Genomic DNA, 21,327 nt, shown 5'->3' with positions numbered 1-21,327 from the left:
CAGATCCATAGGAGGATGACACAGATGCTCAGAACAGGATGAGGGAAGAATTAAGGTACCTATACCCAGAAATGCAATTATTAAGATTCTCATTCCACCCTTTAGGCAGGCATAGGTACCCAAGTACATACTGGCACACTATGGTTTCTGCGACCTAGACGTTCTAGACCTTCTGTGACAGCTCAGTTATCATCTCTTGGTTAAACCTGTTTGGAACTTACAGAACGTTTATGTTTCTACATCTCTCATGAATCAATCCACCAGAAATGCCCAAAAAGTCTACTGTTTAGGCTCCCTTTTTACATGAGACATAATATAGCACTTGGAGGAAGCTAACACTAACATCCCCAGGGCAATCCACCCCTCCTGCTGAAGTTCTGACATTGGACAGAAAATAATACAAAATAATAATACAAAATTCAAAAGGTCTAGCGTAAGTTAGAACACAAAAGAGACAATGGCTGTAGCTGATCTAGTGAAAATGTTCAGTCTCACTGTAGTCAGCACTACTTACACATTTTATATCAAACAGTCACTGAATCAAATTTAGCAAGATGACACTGATCCTCTGCTGCCAGTGAGTTTCAACAGTTTGCCTCTGCCTACCATCTAGCTACATGGTGAGGGAACTTCAACGGGGCAAGATACCACTGTGAACTCTGCCAGGCTGAAAAGTTCAAAGAGCACAAGCCTTATAACTTCTGATTACACTACACTGGTAGGAAACCAATGTAACAAAACTCATTGTGAGATTTTATGGAATAGGAAAGGGATTTTATTACACAAAATCTCTAAGCAAACTGATCTCTAAGCAAGCTATTTTTCCTCACAGGTTTCATTTTCTTACTCTCATACAAGCACTAAGACATGTATGCCCAAGTGGTCTGGACAGGATCATTTATGGACAACGCTGAAGACAAAGGACACTAGCTAGTAAAACCTCATCATATCTCTTGGATTCTTCTTGATTGGCATTTATGAACTGATTTTAGACTTGCCTTTCATACTCTTCATGAGTGGATGCCATCTTGGATCTTCGCCTCATTGTTTTGTTTCATCCCTCTTGAGTCTGAGGCAAAATTCACAGTTCTCCTGTTTTCCTTATCTGTATATCTTATAACTCCAGTCTCATTCTTCATCTTCTTGACACCTTATCTTTAGTCTGTTTTTCCTCTTGATTTGAATGAAATCACATATACAGTGCTCTTCAGCAAACAGCAAATACTCCTTTTAGCCCTTCTTCTGCTGGTTCTTCTGGTGCTCACATATGCAATTCCATTCATACTTTCCTCATGCCAATTTAATTAGTTCTATTACACATCTCTGCAATTTCTCTTCAGCTAAATTGTTTTTTTAAAAAAATGGCAACTGAATCACTCCAGAAAAATACATTCATGTGCCATATCGGGGTGTGAACAGTGATTTCTAAAATTTGAGATAAAGGAAGTGCTTCAGACAACCCAACTCCCACTCTAGCATTTCCTACTGACTTAGTGTTACACATTCGCTTTACTCAGTGTGTACACCTCTTTCTTACCCCACGTACTGTACAGGTACCTTGGTATTTCACTCTAGGAACCATGCAGCTAAATACAATTATCACAGAGAATAAAACCACTTTGAATTAAATTGGCCCAATTAATCCTACTTCTCTGAACAGATCATAGCAAATTGTAGAACTGGCTTTTTTCATCCACTAATGCAAATATGCTTTGTGCTAACAGAATAGCAACAGCATATCAGAGCCTGCTGGGATTAGGCTGAGGGTCTGCAGAGAGAGAGATAAATTCCTTTTACTCAGCTATATAAGATGGGTATGCAATAAAGAAGTGAAATTACCAAAAAAAAAGTAGAATTTATCCCACAATGGAATAACTGCATGACTAGCATGTTAATCTGGAAGACAGGTTTGTTCACCCATACATCTCCTTTGGTATGTCTGACAAGTTTTTTTACACTGCATCTTTTTCTTCCAGATACAAAATAATGAGAAGAATACTTCCTTGTGAAGCCAGCCACACACAATTATGTGAGCCATATGACAAACAGGGAAGGCAAAAGATTACATTAAAAAGTATTTAAATATTACAGAAAATTAAAGATTACATTCAAGGCATTTAACATATGAAGACAAGACCTATACAAAATGACATCCACGAGACAGATCCTGACAAATTTCAAAAGTAAATGGATTTTTCAAGGTTTGTTAGATTGAATGGCTCTATCATGTTGCATATCTTCCCGTGCAAATATGTTACCCTGCACAGTACATCAATTCTTAAAGAAATCCATAAACAGGGCTACGTGTGCAATGTTAGAGACAGAAATTAAGACAAAGTAAAAAAAACAGTCACTCATAAATCAAAATCATAAGTCAGTTACATTGGCTTAGTAAATGAGTATTAAAAACCAAAAATTACATTTGTAAAAAAAAAAAAAGTCTTCTACAACTAAGTTGTAAGTGGTGACTTCTGGTAACATTTCAGTATTACTGAAGAGCCAGCATCAGGTTTTCAGACAGTTATGAAACATAACTACCTTAATTAATCTATTGAATATGATTTTGCTGTCCTTCAGAAGTTTTAGTAAGAAAGGAGTACAACATTTGCATTTTGAAAGACAACAGTAGAAAACCAAGATTCGTCTAAAAATCCAATGAAGAAATCTGAAATATTTTTTAGTTTTAATGCAGAGCAGTTTGTAAATCTTCTTCACTCCATGCCCAGAAAAGTTCTTTTTCTTGCACAGGAAGGACAGGCTGCAGAAACAGGGTCACTCTTTTATAACTGATGCCAGTATTGTGCTATTCTCAAACTAAGCCAGTGTCAGCTACAAATAAAAGCACAGAACATATTGAGAAACTGTCTACGAAGATGCATTTACTGGCTCCCTGCTCTTTTGTTCAAGGGGTATATAACCGTTTGTTATATAGATGCACTTCCAATCATTTCCTTGACTGAACACTATATCCCTTTTGCCTTTTTTCATCTTCTCTATATTTTTAGCTTGTTGGATCATCAATAGTTCTCTTTCCATTTGTATTTGAAAAGTGAATTTCAAACTGGATACTACAGTAATTTAGATGTGCACTCTCTTTTTCTGTTAAATTCCTTTACTACTTATAGGCCTTTGCTTAAGACTTTTTAAGAGAAGCTTTACTAATTAATTTATGTATGACTGTAAAGGAATTTCACTTTTCATGCTAAAAAAATTGCACTTTCATTTATAGATGGTTAGAAAAAACAGGACATTTCTTCTATCCTAATAGTAATGAATGGTATCAAATAAAAACTTCCATGTAGATTTTAAAGAACATAATTGAAGAGAGGCATTTTATTGAAATAAGAAGTTTAAAAGCCCTTTTATGCATTTTCTCCTATCTCTTAACATCTTCCTGCATTGCATTAGAGGCTTAAGAGTCAAGTAGCTAGAACTTCTGAGTGAAAATAAGTGAAATAATGTCTTTGAATTTATGATTATTTTTTTAAAATAAACCAACAATGGTCTCACAAACCTTTGTTGCTGCAAGTGGCATATTTTCCTGCGTATAAGAGTATTACAGTACAAAAAATTAATACTTACATGCAGTAAGAGGTACTACTCCCAACCATGCAAAGGCCACAAGTGTGTAATGAAACCAGTATCGTATTGCTGTGCCAATACTCGTAACCAGTCCAGCAAAGATGTCTTGGATTGGGAGCCGTGAAGGCATATCTGGGGAATAAACTGTGTAGAAAAGGCACTTATGAAACAGTTCTTCCTTTAAAGAAGCATTTATGTAAAAGTCCTGCCAACTACAAAATGTTTGTGTTTGGCAAAAGCTTACTAGAAGAATAAGCATATTTTATAAATTCCCAAGAGATGACCCCAAACAAATAACAAAAAAACTTCACATGACACATTTGTTACATTGTGTACTGAGTGGAATGGGAAAACGAATAAACTCCATGCTAGTTTTTGACTTAGAGAAGTTTTCGTAATAGCTTTATTTATCAACTTTAAACTCTGATTATCTCAAAATAAGCTCAAGCCTGCAAGGAAAAGCAGATTCTAAATTCAGTACCCCTCCCACTCAGCATTACCTCAAAGATATCCCTGTCTGTTATTTCTAAACCTAGTTCAAGGAAAGAGCACAAGGAACAAGAGCAATTAGCAATTTTGCATACTGTCAATTTGTTTGTGCTAAATAATTTAGATTCCACTTGCTATCCAACAGCACAAAAAAAAAAAAAAAAAAAAAAAACAGCAAAATGAAAGCACCACACAGACAGGAAAACTGAAGGGAACTGATTAAGTATCTACAGACACTGAATACAATACAGACACAGAATGACTTTTACTTTCAACAGATATCTATTTCATACCATGCAAGGTTTCTTCTAAGGTCACTCCTATTACAGGACATAATGCAAATCTCTGAGCCTGTATAGACATTTTCATAATAGCAAATTTTCTTGACTTTTAAAATTCAACACCTATATATTACATAAACCCATCCCTACTCAAAAGCCAAGAAAAACAGTGACAGGGTTTCTTTTGCAAACAATTAGAAAACACCTATCTCTAACAATTTCATTCCATTTAGTTAGCTTCTACACATTTACATGGATGCCAAGAAGTGGTAATGCACAGTATCAATAACAGATTTGAATAAAGAAGATAAACTACAGTTAGGAGTTGCACAAAGACATTGGCGCCTAGATGTTTAACAGTTATGTTGGAAACAGCTGAGCTTGAAGACTTCAACACATTTAATTAATGGACTATTTTTTAAAACATCACATACTTTTAACTACATAAGGAAACTCAATTTTTATAAGAACTACTACAGAAAATTTTTCCTTCCCTCTCATGGACAATCCTTTGACTTAAAAGTCTGAGAAATACTGCTTCATGCAATCTACCTGCATCCCCCCTTTTCTCTAATGAACATCCCTGCTACCTTTACCTACATTCCTAATCATCCTTTTACTAATCTCAGAGAGGAAGCTTCTACAGGAGAAAAAAACCTCTTCTTTTCTCTCCAGGGATATTTCCCCAAGTTTCTGTATTGTAAAGAGAACTCAAGAACATAGAAAAGCAGTATCAACATGCAGAAATAGCCAAATAATGTGGAGAGTTTGGTGCATTTCAACAATACATGGATTATATTTGATACAAAGTAACAACAAAACAGTAACCGTAAGACAAATAGTAACTGGTTTTAAATTTCAAAGGTTGTTAGATGTCAGGTATCTGGCAAAGAACTGGAATCCGTAAAAAAAAAAAGGGACTGAAAATATAACAGTAGGGAAGTGTAGTGTGAGAACATAGAGCAGTAAATTGAAAGCAGGACAAAAACATATTTTGACACTGTCTACTAATTTACAATTTTCTTATTACAGAAACAGATTTAGTATACAATTTGGTAGTACCATAGAAAATGCCAACTGAAGACTTACTAATGATCTCTCAGCTCACACTGAAAAACATTCTGGAAAATTATCAGAGAAGACAAGCAGACCTTTGTTAAGGGTACTAAAAGAATACCTACCTAGAGTATATTTGTTACACATTTACAGTATCAGACAAAATTGAACTCAGTAGATACTTTGAGGCTTATTTTTTCCATTTTCAAAAAATATATTTTGATCAACACTTTGGAACTGCAACAGAGGCTACAAGGAAAACACTAACTTTGCATTAATTATTTATTTGTTAGGGGGAAGTGGGGAGGATTTAACATTTTTTTAAAAAATGCATCTTTCAGGAATTACTGAACACTCACACAGGGGATTGTAAAAAAGGATGCCCATAGTAACTCAGTAAAGCTGAAGTAGTTATGAATGTTAGCACCTCTACACACTCATTTTTCTAAAGGCTTTAGGATTACAACTGAGCATTCAAATATATGCACAATGTAGCTACTACTCAGAGAAGACAAGCTACATCCCCCAAGTTTTAAAAATTTGGTGACTTTTGATGATTTCAGGAGCTGGGGGCAGGGCAGGGGGAAGACTGCTGTTCTTCCTCTGCTTTGTCACACCTGAAAATATATAAAGCTTCTACCACTAGAAGCTTTATACCATGATGGTAAGATAAAGCCCTTCTATGTCCTACAACATTCGGGTGGGTGAAATAAAAAAATTCCTAGCACAACAGGAAGCCCTGGTGTGCAAGTACACTGCAGCACTGAAGCTTACTGCCAGTGATTTTCAAAGCTAATCCCACTACTTGTGTCAGTCATTTACTGCCATTTTCTCTCCACATTCCACCCCCTTTTATCCACTCCCCACTACCACTGTGAGGTCTGAGACTTTGACCCCTGCTATCATGGTATACATCCTCTTCATTCCCTTTCGCACACTTGTCCTCCTCATCCTTCCTCCATCCCTTAATTCCCATCCCAGTAACCTTTCCTAACTCCGTTTGAGAAACCAATTTCCTGCATTATTTACCACAGTTCCTCCAAATAAAAATCTCTCTACTAGAGGCCAGTTAAACCAATAGTTTTTTGCTATTACAACATGCAATTCAAACAGACTTTGGCTGAGTGTGAGTGAGCTTTCACAGCTTTAGTTCAACTTCTTTGAGCTGTCCAGGCCATGGGAAAACTACCAGAAAGCTTTTTGGATACTCAGATCACACCTGTGCAGTACAACGGCTATTTTACTTGTGAATACTAGATTTGGGTGGGGTTTTTTTGTTTGGCTGGTTGTTTTCTGGGGGTGGGTTTTTGTTCCACCCTTCCCTGCCCCACTGTCCTGGTTTCGGCTAGGACAGAGTTAATTTTCTTCCTAGTAGCTGGTATAGTGCTGTGTTTTGGATTTAGTAGGAAAAGAATGTTGATAACACACCGATGTTTTTAGTTGTTGCTAAGTAGTGTTTATACTAAGTCAAGGATTTTTCAGCTTCTCGTGCCCAGGCAGCAAGAAGGCTGGAGGGGCACAAGAAGCTGGGAGGGGACACCATCAGGACAGCTGACCCAAATTGGCCAAAGAGCTATTCCATACCATATGACATCATGCCCAGTATATAAACTGGGGGGAGTTAACTGGGAGGGGGGATCGCGGCTCGGGAACTAACTGGGCATCGGTCAACGAGTGGTGAGCAATTGCATTGTGCACCACTTGCTTTGTATAGTTTAATTCTTTTAGTATTGCTATTGTCATATTATTATTATTATCATTATCATTGTTTTTCATTCCTTTCTGTCCTATTAAACTGTCTTTATCTCAACTCACGAGTTTTTTTTCCTGATTCTCTCCCCCATTCCAGGGGTGGGGGGGCAGTGAGCAAGCGGCTGCGTGGTGCTTAGCTGCCGGCTGGGGTTAAACCACGACACCCACGTAAGCCTAACTTTTTCAGGAACACAAATATTAATTTTGCTTCTCCAAAGCAGACAGCTCAGGACAAAAATCTGCTATTACACTGACACAAAGAAGGTAGGAAAAACACAAGGCTGTCTTTAGAAATTTTCCTTTTCCTAGAAAAAATAAGGAAGAAAGCAAACAATAATGATTAGTAGTCTTCAGGGAAACAGTTTGTCAACAGATTTCAGCTGACAAAAAAACTCCAGAACAGGAAAGTGGGGAAAAAAAAAGAAGTTCCCAATGCTCTGGCCTACCGAAGTGATACCTTTAAGTTTATTACAGGAAGCTCTCTCATCATTCCCATTTCCTCAGAAGCTATTTAGTACAAACATCGCACAACTGTACTTTGACAAACACAAGAGGGACAATCTGCTGAACCCGAATGCTGTAATTCCCACCAAACTTATGAAGAAATAAAACAAACTAACACTTTCAATTTAACCTCTTTCCCAATCTTTTCAAAGTACCAAAACTTAATCCAAACAAAAGCTATATTGCCCTCACAATTTCCCTTGCAAGGAGATATGAGAGATATTTAGTCATGACATGGGCAGTACAGAAAGGAGCTCTCATGAGAGTAATATCTGGGCAATAACAGGGGCTTTTTGAATACCTGTATGTTCTGTCATGATAATGTAATATGTAATGATAATTATAAATATTAGCAAACCTGGATAGTTTCAGACTTCACTTTTGTTGCTTGTATTAAAAAATGAAAAAAGAAGAAAAAAAGAAGCAGCAACATCAGGAGCACTGGCACTCTCTGCAGTTATAAATGCCAGCTGCACAACAAAAACAAATGACCAATACAGAGAGAACACCAGGCTCTTCCTAATCTCGAAATTCTCTTGCTCCTCTTTCCTGTCCCACACCAGCAGTAGAATCCCTGTACAAACCCACCGCCACAACGAATCACCAGCAATGTGTAGCTGGTCCCAAAGCAACAGTCCAAGACTTTCTCTGTCTCCTAAGGGCTTACTCCCAATGAATCAGAACAGGTTGTGCAGGTTTAAATATGTTTATCTCCCCCATTTATGGCAAGTTCCACCACAAGGTAAAAAGTGGATACTTTCTGAAGCATGCAAACATCTGCAGAGAAGTCAGATATATGATCATTATGAACTAGTATAAAATACAACAGAAAGTTATCCGTAGTTTTCATGTTACTGGCCAGTAGCATTTTGAAAACGCAAATCTTTCCCCTAGAAGGAAATAAAGATCCTAAATATATTTCCCCAGTTACGTTATTTATGTTATACCTACAGATTTCATGCCTCCCATGAGTCCCTTCCTATAGTGTATCATCTTACTTTTCACTGAGGGAAGCAGAGCTTCCGAAAGACACTAGAAAAGCAACAGCCCTCTGACATATGCTGCATCAGAAAACCCCTACCACTATTTATTATGAAGGCCCAAATTTTTTTAATAGCCTTATTTTTCTCCACAGCTGTCACAATGCAACTGTATCCTATTTCATTTCTCACTCTTTCCCCATCCAAGTCAGCCTATTTATTTGCCCATAACCTAAACAGGTGCATGCCTAGGTGTGGAAGAAAGCAAGACATCTTTCTTTGATTAGGTAAAACTGTCATTTAGCCTACTTCATAGACTCTCCACACTTACAGCCCTCTTACCCATAGATTTTCTATTTACTATTACACTTGCAAGCCATTTATATGCCACCTCAATCATCCTTGTGCACTAATCACGAATTAAGACTATATAACTCATAAGTATAAAACTGTGCGTTTTATAGCTCATGGGTTAAACCACTAGTTTGGTAAAACACGGGTTGTAAGTTATTCTTTAGGTTGGACTAGATGATCTTCAAAAGACCCTTCCAACCCAAACCATTCTATGTTTCTACGTTTTACACTCGAGACATACACAGACTTTGCTCCAGACTGCTAAGGTAAAAGGAGAAAAACACCACCCCTTCTCGTGCAAGCCACGGGTCTAACAAAACATACAAAATGACACTCATATGCATCTCAACTGCATGTTTACTCCACACCCTGGAGCTGGCAGCAGACATGTTGAATTCTGTGCCAGCATGTAGTATTTCGTTTCAGAAGCTTACGTTTTTCCAAACTAGACTTTCTAGAAATGGTGAAGATATGGACCACTGTGTTAAGGTTTGTCAAAATGAACAGATAAAAAAATTAGCCCATTATGTCGTTCAATAAAATCTTAATTACTTTGAATGATGAGCCCAAGAAAATGGGTCACTCATTTTACTATAATTACATAGCTTCTTACAGATCATTTTGTACAAAATTAAAGATCCAAAAGTCTGGAACTTAGTAAATTCAGTGCTACTACAAACAACATGCAGTTACTAAGTGATAGTTTTTGCACAAGTTACTTAAAAATATGAATATATAAGTCAATATTTTACAATTATGTCAGAGTGATACTCATTTTTCTTTGCCTTAAAGTCTATGAACCATGAACTCTTTCACATTAAGCTGGATATGCTAGTCACATCTGGAAGGTTTTAAGATGATCGAAAAAGTATCAAGGTTTATGGATTAATTAAAAAAACCAAAACCCACCTTAAGTATTTAACATGGAGAATCTCAATGTACTATAGGATAGCTTAGGAGCTCAATCAATCCAAATGATTCATAGGAACAAATAATTCCTGATCCAACAAACTTTCATATTAACAGTTACATGTGAACAAAGGTGGCAAACAACAAGAAAGAGGAAGAAGAGTAACAAACCAGGATTACAATACAAACAGTGCGGTCCAAGTGCATGCAAGCCTTGAATTAGTAACTTTGCATGCATAAATCAAAAGCTTATTTCAGATTCTAATAATTCATAAACTGAAGAATATCCTACCGACATGTCTTCCTTCCATTTTACAATCTTTGTATTAAATAAGCTTGTGACATCGTATTGATCAATTACCAGCAATGCAGCTGCTTAGGAAGCAGAGGAATGAACCCATCCCTATCTCCAGCCAAAGATCAGGCTAGTCTACTTCCGTATTTGTATTTTTGAAGAAATTTATGTTAATGTTACCTTCTACAAAAAAACGAAGTTTTGAAAACTATCTTCTCATGGGAAATACAGCCTCACCTTTCATGGGTCAGTGCTTATGAATGTTTAGTGTGACATCAAGAAAAGTGCATCCTAGCACATGACAAAGGAAAGTGCATGTGTGGGGAGGAGAAGACTATAGAGTAGTTGCTCTTTAAAAACTGAGAAAGAAAACGTACAAGTTAAAAATGAACAAGCACCTTGACATAATTCAAAAAAGTCCAAAGCTACTTTTTTTTTAAATAGTTGTATTAATTCATAACTTGAAGAACTGCAGAAAAGGAATGAATTTTAAAACACAAAATTTAGCTTCAAAGTGCACATTTGAAAATTGAGTCATTTGCCTACATGACTAAACATTTTTAGAGAATGATGCTATTATTCAAAAGAAAAATCAGTTCCTTTGTACTGCTGCCAAGACGCAAGTTGAACCTTCTACTCTTTCCTTCCTTCCTTCCAAACAGTAACTAACCTAGCAGTTTAGGTGCTAAAGTCACAAGATGTTACAGAACTTAAAGATAGTAAAGGACTTAAAGAATATATGCACTAGGAATATTTTACGAGTACTTCATACACAAAAAGTTATACTAGCAAAGGAGCATTTTTGACAGAATGACAGCAACAGCCTTAACAAGCGAACCGAGCTAAACTAAAAGAGGAGTTGCTGGTACTACTGCACTATTATTCTCACCTTAGTGCCTGTCCACTGAAGCACAGATACTAATTATGTACATGCGTTTATTTGACCACATCCCATGGTGAATTAACTTATCCGAAAGTGCTTTAAACCTGGCACGGTTACAGGCCAGATTCAACTTCGTTTTGGATGACTGGCATATACACCAATCCCATCTCTGCCTTATCATTCTCTCTCCAGTACCTGTGACTCTTTCCCAGCTCCCACAAGCAGATCCAGCTTCCAGACTGGACATCCACATTATCCTCCAAATAAAGAGGGATAAGAGAAACTAAGGAAACCTTAACTGCATGAGCATTGGGTGCAAGGGAAACAATGAAACAAGACACGCTGGGTAGAGAGCGCTGGAGGAATCTGTGCTAGGTACCTGACATATGCTACCAGTGTGTGCAGCCTGGTAGAGAAAAAGCACACTGCGCAATGCGGAAAGCCAAGAAGAAAACATTATCAGCGGACGGTGCTCAGTGTGGGGAGTGGCCAGCGTGTGACAGGAAGATAAGTAGACCTTTGCTAGAGGCTGAACGTGGAGGAAGTACTCTATTACATGGGGAAGAAAGAGGTTCACTTATTACCAACTTGAAGGCTCCTATGACAAATGGTAACTTGTTAAGCCACAGTAATTCAATTATGTTTTCTCACGTGTCCGTAATCTGCAGCTACATTACAAGCTGTGCTGGTAACGGCTATGTCAGTCAAGGATTAAACTTCTGCACGAACACCTCTGTTGATAAGGGCAGTGAATAAGCTTTCTAGTATCAATAGTAACACACATATAAAGTGCATTTCATTCAGAACTTCTCATCCTCTTTTTTCTATACCCTAAGGAAAACACTATACACTTCTGTCTTTTTTTCACACAAAACTAGAAAGTCTTCTTTCTTTTTAACAACTAGTAAATCACCGAAATGCAGTTTTCTGGTCTTGCACACTAAATTCTGTACAGGACCTAGTAGCAGAATGCAATTTTGAAAGTGGCTAATTAGCTTGTAGGGAGCTCCACAACTGGGGATCACTCTTAATTTGCAAACCTTCCAAACAGAAGCAATACAATGCCTTTATAAAAATGTTTAACAAATAAAACCTGCAAGCAGATGACATCTCTCTTACATTTCTTATACAGGTCTCTCTAGTATTTAAAAAGAATAACCTGAAAGCATTGCTGTGACCAACATAAAACATGCTGTTCTCCTCACAGTAGTAAGACAGAGTTAATATTGTACATTTCACTGCTGATCATTTAAAAAATGGTCTAATGTGTTTAATTAATTGTTGGCAGAAATGGAAAATTCTGAGGTTCCATATACAGAAGGAAGGTGGATTAAAGGATTTTTGGAACAGAAAATACATGAACTAAACCACCTGGCTCCTTAGCCTCAGTTTTCTCTACCAATGTACAAAACTAGTAAAAAACCAAAAAAGGTGAGAGGGGAGCAGGAAATGGGATGAGCACTCTATCCTTCTAAACTGGGATGAGCTACCCTGAAAAGGAGCTTTGATTTTGATTGTACCACACACCTAAAATAGTCAAACCTCATCATCTTTCCCAACTCAGGACAGCTTCTACAGTGCAGATACTTGTCAGTTTAAAAAAAAAAATTAAATTACATATCTGCATCATGAATAACCGAGCTCAGCAGTTGTAAAGAATAAACCAGCACAAATAAACTTAATGAGAAAAATATATAGCACAAGAACCACTTTACCTGTTCAACAGGTAATAAGTTGGCAATACTAAATAATGAGCCTAGCCTGCCACCAAACCAAAGGACCTCACTTATTTTCACTACTATCTGTTAAAATGTAATTAAGAATCATCTGGGAACTATATAAAGACACAGTCATTCTTCACCATAAGTTGCCTAACTTATTTAGTTGAATCTAACATAAAAGGCGATGTAATACTAGGTAGTTGCTGTATCTTGACTGAAATGCAAGTGGAATAATTATCATTTGTATTACCTGTCAGGATCATTTGACCTGAAACTGACAGAAGTCATGTCGTAGCATTGCAGGTGGATAGTTCAAAGGTAACTGAAAACTGGTTTTCAAATTCAAATTTTGCTGTGGTTTCACCTCAACATTCAGACTTCCAAACACTCAAAATTATCAATGAAGCTGAAAACATGCCATACGCTGTAATGTTGGCAACAAAAGAATGGGACTGAGGCAGTCAGAAAAGGTACAGAGTAATACTTCTTTTATGGCTCACGTAAGATTATGAAAGAACCAGATTATCCATTATTTAAACAATTCACGCAGCCTGCGATAATAGGAATAAGAACTGCAATTCAAACAAGAATATAAATGTTAAAACACAAGTTTGGATCTATCATGCTGAATGAAAAAGTAATCACTTCATACATACCAAGAGAAAAAAAGAAAATAAATTCTGAAAAAATAGGAGCAGTAAAACATACTTACTTGGTGTGAAAGCAAATCTGTGCTTACATAATTCACAGTATTCTTTTCTGCTGTGTTTAAGCCACTGAACTAAGCTGCAATAAAAGGTGATCATATTAATACACGCTATTGTATCTCTCCACCTTATCCCTCCATTAAGGAAAACACACCACTTCTCTGTTTCCAAACATAAATCAGGATATTGGTACTATCAGTCAGGACTTAAATTAGCATGTTTATTAAGTCCATTTAGGCCATCAAGTAAGTTTCAAAAAGTAAAAAACATAAGCTGACTATGAGTAATAGCAACTCTTTAATTACATCACTTACATTACTGATAAAGTACATTCTTTGAGTACGTTATTGAAAAGGCTAATAACTCAAAAGCATATATCCTGACATGGACACCCATTAGTGACACCAATCCTTTTCAAGATATAACACATATATGCACACAGCTAAGATTTAGAACTGTTGTATTTGTGAAAGAATGGCTATTAAAATAGCATCAAAAGGAACGTGTCCTATAGACCAGAATTACAGTTTTCACTTTAGCATTTCCCTGATCCAACACGCACCTCAAAACGACCAAAAAGTACTAGGGTATTTTTATTTCTTGCTATGAGGTTAGATGTTCTTTTTATTCACAACTATAAGTGGACAGAAAAAGCCCCAACATACTAATTTTTCTGCCTAATTTTCATAAAGCTGACATATGAGCAGAACTGTAGTCCTAAACACAAACAATTATGAGTACTTTCTTTTCATATATAATTACTAAATTCTTTATGAACTGTAATGAACCATCATGTAAAAAACATCAAAACCCCTAACACATTTCCACTGAAAACTGGATTTTCTTACTAGTTAACCTGAAGACTTAGGAAGTATTGTTTTTAGAAACACGTTAACATGTTTTATTAAAAAAAAAATTAAAAAACCCATAAACACAGAACTCACCATTCCTGATGAATAAATTTAATACTGCCAGTACACACACACGGATGATAGAGCGGTTTCTCAGGAGTTCCTTCAGACCGACAGACTCTGCATATATCTGCTGACAAGGACATAAAGCTTATTACACTACTGCTTAAAGAACTCAAATTTACAAGACAAATTATACAATTAAATTCTAGAAAGTTTGGCATGTAGCAAAATGAAGCCAGAATAAATTGACAGAGGATGAAAGACAGATTTCATCTGATGCAAGACATGACGACTGAGAGATCACCAGAAAAACAAGAATGTTATCTGCCTGATCATGTTATAAAAAACCCAAAACATGTCTTATTATATTTTTAAGATTTCTAGGAAATAGACACAGTAAAACTACATGCAGAGGTGCTCTTTCCCTAAAAAAGTTATCACTAAAACAACATATAGATTGTCAAGGATAATCTTCCTGAAAGTGGAGACTTTGAAATGGAAAAATTCCATCTGAGTTTTGAACAAGTTAAATGGAGGCTGAGCAGAAGAGATTTACTAATTTCTAACAATGACTTAAACAGGCCATTTGCTACTCTTGAACCTAAAACAGATGTTCCTTGGTGCTCTTGATGAAAGGGGGAAAAAAACCCATCATAATAAACAGAAATAGGTATTTTGTGAGTTTGCTACCTGAGTTGAATAAGGCCATCCACTTAGTCTACAGTTCAGTCACAAGAGGAAAGACATTCTCTATTTTGTAATTTCAATTTCAATAATATTCCAATAGGTCCCGCACCCTCTTTATTCTCTATTTTTGACATTTTCTTACAACTAAAGATTGCAAGATGTTTTGTGGACAAAGAAGTGAGTGTAAACCTCTCCCTCTAAAGAACAGATGTCTATTTTAATACCATTTGGTTATCCAGAGCATTTAAACACACAACTAAATATAAATAAAAATCAAGTATTTTATTCGCTTATTGACAGATGCATGTTATCTTCCCTTTACTTGTCCTTTTACTTCTATTAAGGAAATGAACATAAAACATCCATTTTTATAGAAGATTTAAGTTTAGGATTTTCTCTTTTGTTAATTATTTCTCTATCAACTACCATTCAGCAAAGCTGCAAGAGTATAACAGATACACATCAGAGATATTTGTTAGGAAAATACCAACTTAAAGTACTGATGTAAGAATACTGAAAATATGCAATTTCAAGTCTGAATCACCTATCTCTGTTCTTGGTTGAAATCTCCAAAAGTTAATGTTTTTCCACAAGAAGCTCCAAAAGGTACCAAACATTAAAATATGAATGTTCTTCTACAAAGACGTCACAATATGACCATATCCATAGTTTGCACAGTATTAGAACAGTTTCTACATATAAAGTATATGAATTCAAGTGATTCCAAAGAAAAATAATTTTCCATCTATAAAAGAAAGATTTGAATTCATTCATGCAGGCCAAAAACCTAGAATTAATAGAAACGTATTCAATACCACATCAGTGATGCTACAGAGACATAAAGAGTACTTCCATCACAGCCATATCGATCAATGACATATCGCTGCAAACATCAAGAGCCCCTGGTTTCTTTGCCAACAAGTATGACCAGAACCGCTACTTGACCTAACAAATGGTTCTTTTATCATAGAGAGTATTTCCAGATGGCTGCACAGGACAGGTCTCTTCAACCAACAGGCAGGACCTACCCACTAGCTGTGGCCTGCCCACCTTCCTCCAGCATTCTTTCAAACAGAGCTATTTCACTACAGTAAGCTGACAACTTTGTACGCTGTATCAGCCTCATAAAGGGTCAGACAAGCACTACAGCAAGCAAGAGAGACAGGATGTGAAACCGCTGCTTTAAGAATACTCTCTGGCACCAAAGAAAGCAAGTTAAAAGCACGCTGTTCTCTGAAAGACCCCCATAGCTCTCTGAACCCACTCTTTAATGGTCCACTGGCTTTCACAGCAGACTGTTCACTTATTCTCAAGACTGTTGGGGAAAAAACATAATTTGCCTTACTGAAAGCAAATGAATTCTTTATTTGGAAAAGGATTTCCTCTGTTAGCTTACTAAAATAAGTTAAACCTAAATTTTATTTTTTCAAAGGCTAGAAGAATTTCTAGATATTCCTACTTGTTTTATAAATCCAAATAAATATATTATGAGTGTAACAATCTGGACTGCCAAGCAGCCCATAGCTTCAAATCAATAAACTCTGCTGAGGGTTAACATATAAAGCTATGCACCTTATGACCTACTGTCATGTTCAGACGGAATTCCACTGTGTAACAGACACTATTTTTCTACTTACACACACACTTTGCATCCTGTTCTTCATGCATGTGTTTTGGAAAGAATGACCTTGGGTGTTAGAGTTCTTTTTTGTTCCCCCAGAGAATGATTCTCTGCCTATCACCTCTCTAACTGAATGTTCACCAATGTAGTATCCAAAAGCGAAGATTATGTTATTTAGCAACAAACTGATTTAACTAGAAAGAAACAGAAGTACCTCTCATCAGCAAAACCTGGTATCTGGTGCTTTCAGGTGCTACAGAGATGCAACTCTCACGTTCATTCTGAGGTGAAGAAGCTGCCACTTCGGTCTGTCATTACCCTAAACTGCCTCTCTTATCTGAGCTCTCACCATCCAGTTAAGTTTTCTAGCTCCACAATACAATTCAGTCAAGCAGGAAGCCCATCAGAAACACAATGGCCATAAAATCGTTAATGGGCTATCAATAGTTAGGGAAGTCCATCTGACGCTTTGCAGCAGCAGTTCAGGCACACAATAATATTAGAGCACAGATTTCCTCTTCCTTAAGGCACTAACGCAGTCTTTTCTGCTACTAGTGTTTAAAGCTTTCTAACCTTGGGAAGTCTCTTCAGCGTTCTGGCAAGGGTCGTGAAATTCTAATAGTGGGAACTGAAGTTTGAAACTGTAGAAGTTGTAACATTCTAGTGGTATTTATGGAAAGTGAGTATATAGACTAGTTACTTTCATCCTACTACTCAGAGCTTTTGAGGGTAACACTGATAAGACTACAATATAATATCTAAGGCTAAGGTAACATTGATAAGACTACAATGTAATATCTAAGGCTACATGTGTATGTGTTTGTGCGTGTGTGTGTTTATATATATATATATAAAAAAACAAATCAGAAAAGTCCAAATTCCAAGTGCAGAGTTTAACATGAAGGTTTAGTTAAAGAAGACAATGCCTTAGGATGTAACTAACAGCCCCCTCTTCTTTCTGTTCCTCACCTCTCTGTTCACCTACTTAACTCCTGTAAAAGCAGGTATGATCAAAGACTACTGCTGTTAACAGCCTGTAACAAATTATCAACTATGCTGTTTGAATTAAATCCACCGAGATGGATTTACCAGCTACTGGAGCGGTGGGAACTCAGCTGGTCATTTCTGAGTACCCATTTCACAGTGTGAAATAATCCAGGTTTTCTGGGCAAACAGAGGCCAAACAATCAAAGTTTCACTTTGTTAATTTCATCAGTGTAAGTAACTGTTGGTCTACAGAGACATGACAGAGTTGCAGCAAGCAGTTTTAAAAGCTGTCAGATTTTAAAAACACTAACATTTTGACAAACCATCTGTTTTCACAAGTACTAAACATGTCTACAGCACAACCCAAGGGACATTTCTACAAAGGTGCTGTCTTATTTCATCCGGTGTTTCACGTTTTTCCAGGCTTTTTTCTTTTTAATCCTCTCAAGCTGGAAAATCAAGTGCCACTAGATAAAAAGCTACATTCAAAACGATGCCAAAGTAACAAAAGCCAAGACACAAAACACTACCCTTGGATCTGTCTTGTTACTGTAATATATATTTGTAGTTATTGCTTAAGATGACAAACAAAGCTCAAATACTGCAAGAAACATAGCACAACACACATCCTTTATTTATTTTGGTTTACACTACAATGTGAAGTCCTGGTTTATGAAAGTTCTGCATTATCAGCTTGAACTACATAGTTCCTCAACGTTATCTGAGCAGAGCAAACGTGCTGACAAAACATAACCACATTTGATCTCAAGTAAAGCAATACCCTTAAAAATGGAAACTACACATTAAAAAACACGACTATGATCTCTTTGACAACTTCTTTTTAAAAATGAGGCAAGTTACTATCTATTAGTCTCTTGTAGAAGAGACAGAGAAACATGCCAACTCCTGCATCATTTTACTATTTCAATTTTTCAAATAGATCTTCCAGCATACGTGACAAAGTTAGCCTTGCAAAAGAAGCAGCAGCAGCTAAAGCTGCGATTACTGTTCAGCTGAAAGCGGAAATTTAAAACTCGCCAAGTTACAGGACCGGGTATGACAGCGTCTGCCGGCCAAGACAAAACCGGACCCGGGGAGGATTTTGCACGACTCGGGGCAGCCCCTTTCTCACGGCCTCTTACGCCGCCCCAGCGTAAGCACCCCGGCTTCTGCTTTCCGCGCCGGGATTTCCTTTCACAAAACCTCTAACCCGCCCCCGAGCCCCCCACTCCCCCCCCAGCAAAGCCCCAGCCGGAAAAGAACGTAGCCGGTGGAAGCCGCCAGCGGGTCCCCGCCGCCCGAGGCGGCCGGGGCGAGCACCGGTAACGGCCAGCCCCGCGCCGGGGTGTTACCACAGCACCGCCCTCCCCTCCCCCACCCCCCACGCAGCGCCCGGCTCCCAACGGCCGCAGTTATGTAAGGGGCACCCGCGTGCGCACCAGCCCGCGCGCGCGACGCTCCCCCACCCCCACCCCCCCCCCCCCGCAGGCCAGCGGGCCCGGTAGAGGAGGGGCGGGGCGCGGGGGGAGGGGGGGCGGCTCAGGCACCTGCAGCCCCGGTACGCGAAGCCCCTCCGGGCATAAACAGCCCCCGGCCTGCCCAGCGGCTACCGGGCCCAGTGACGCCGCCTCCACCCTTCGAGGCAGCACGGGCAGAGTCTCCGCTCGACCGGGGGAGGGGGGGGGGGAGGAGGGGGCTAGCGGCGGGCGCAGAGCGAGCGCGGTACCTTCCTCCGCGGTCTCCATCTTGTCTGGCTGACGCAGCGCCGGCCGAGCGAGTGGTGTGACCGCGGGGGGCGGGGCCGCGCGGATAAGCGGTGCGGGCACCGTAGAGACCGCACCACCGAGCCGGCAGGGCTAGAGCGCCGCTGTCGCCGCGGGCGCCGCCTGGCGGGGGTGGCGGTGCCGGGAGGCCCGGCAGCGGGGGCCCCTGCGGGGCGGCGGGCCGGGCCGGGTTACCCGGTGCCGGGGCGGGCTGGAGGGGCGGGCCGCCCGGCGTTCAGGCTGGCAGCGCGATGGTCGCTGCTGTGTTACTGCCCCCTGCGGCAGCGGCTGGCCCTGCCTCTGCGGGCGGGAGCGTGCAGGAGGCGGGGGTCAGGGCGGCGAAGGGCGAGCGGGACAGGGCGGTCGGTGGCCATGGAGGCGCACTCTGGGCCGCGGCTGTGCCGGGAAGAGCACGGAAGTGGGACAAAACGCAGCGAAAACCGATTCTAAATTCTACCCCAAACCAAAGAGAGACACCGCATTCATAGTCGAGGTCGGCCAAGCTTTTGGGAGGGTCAGTGTTCCAGGGATCAGGAATGCGTGGGCCACGGGTTTTGTGGCCGCCCTGGAAACAGCCTTCCTCCTCTTCAGGGGGAGGTTGTTACCTGTGCTCTTCTTCAATTCCCATCGCTCCTTCCTGAGCCTGAAATTTCCAACAGAACTAATAAACTCTTCAGTAAAACACAAAAATATCTTTTAGCTTAATCATTTATCTTTTCAGGTCTTGCTGGCCTAAGTAGCTGAGGCAGCGTACATTAAAACTTTGTGCTCTGCCGGGTGCACAGAAAGCTGTCAGACAGTCTCTGGTGAGTTGGGAAGAATCTTATTAAGGAAGAGAACAGAAGTTCATTTTATTAAGGGTAAAGAGAAATTCTATACTGATGAAATGCATGTGTGTATTATTTTAGTTTTCCATGGTGGCAGCTATTTTAACCCCTCTAGTTGATCAACGAGTCGTAGCAACTTTCAGCTCTCTTTACCATATGACCCTTTGTGTCCAACCAGTCATTAAATCCTTTGCGTTAAGCCCTTGGCCATCGTGTCAGCAGTACAGTGGATGGTAGTTCAAGTCTGAACTTAGAGTGCAGAGGTGGCACATGCCCAAGTTACGATTTTATAACTCTTTTTTTTTCCTCAACTTTAACCACATTAGTACCTTCAAGATTACCTTCTTTAAGCTGGTGGGATATATGATACTGGCCTGTGTAAGCAAAAAAATTCAGGAAAATGTGAAGGCTTGGTGTGGCTCTCCAGTAGCTGTATAATTACGGTAAAGTGCTGCAATAAAACACGTGGGCTGTGCGATCATATTAAGCTCTTCTGTGTCCTCCCTCTCAGAAAGGCAAAGTGAAAAAACTCCCACTTGTAACTTAAAAAAAAAAAATCAGTTTATTTTAAAAGTAAGCTCATTTTCATCTTGACAAATTATCTTCGCATATTAAAAAAGTGCCAGCGTAGTACTGAGGATGTGAGAAATGCCAGGATATTCAGTTTGTCTGAACAAGGAAAAATCAATGAAAAAAACAGATGAAAAAAACAAGAAATGGGGCACTTCAACTTCCAGGTACATTTGTAATTCCCACTCTTTATTTCCCAAACATGTAACCATTTTTGCTACTCTGCTGTGATAAACATAAATTAAATGTCATACAGAAGTCTCTAAATTATCATTTGCATTCAAAAGACCATGGCAGGATTAATGTAAATAATTCTCCAATTTCAGTCTTTCATGGTAGGCTTTTTTAAATTAGATGAAAGCTTTTGAAATGAGTCGCTGTATGTTGCCAGTGAATAATTTCATTCCTGTCTGTATCTATCTATTCAGACGTTTAAATTACCTAA

General features: G+C 38.9%; 1 protein-coding gene across 3 annotated transcripts in view; it reads right to left on the bottom strand.

Moving 5' to 3' along the window:
• The window catches only part of MARCHF6 (membrane associated ring-CH-type finger 6), a 57,328-nt gene extending 37,861 nt beyond the window's left edge, over positions 1-19,467 (bottom strand). Inside the window, exons 1-4 of one of the 3 annotated variants that reach the window (XM_050890713.1) lie at positions 19,449-19,467; positions 14,458-14,554; positions 13,519-13,592; positions 3,583-3,726 (exon numbers count right to left, since the gene is read on the bottom strand). In XM_050890713.1, coding sequence (XP_050746670.1) covers positions 3,583-3,726; positions 13,519-13,592; positions 14,458-14,554; positions 19,449-19,467 — 334 coding nt within the window. Of the gene's footprint in view, positions 1-3,582; positions 3,727-13,518; positions 13,593-14,457; positions 14,571-19,448 lie in introns of those variants that run through there. The other 2 variants (XM_050890714.1, XM_050890712.1) reach the window with 2 other exon arrangements.
• Between the last annotated feature and the right edge of the window lie 1,860 nt (positions 19,468-21,327).

Source organism: Gymnogyps californianus, chromosome 2 (genome assembly GCF_018139145.2).
Source record: "Gymnogyps californianus isolate 813 chromosome 2, ASM1813914v2, whole genome shotgun sequence".
Classification (NCBI taxonomy): Eukaryota; Metazoa; Chordata; class Aves; order Accipitriformes; family Cathartidae; genus Gymnogyps; species Gymnogyps californianus.
The sequence above is the reverse complement of the archived record's forward strand: the minus strand, read 5'-3'. Positions and strand labels throughout refer to the sequence as shown.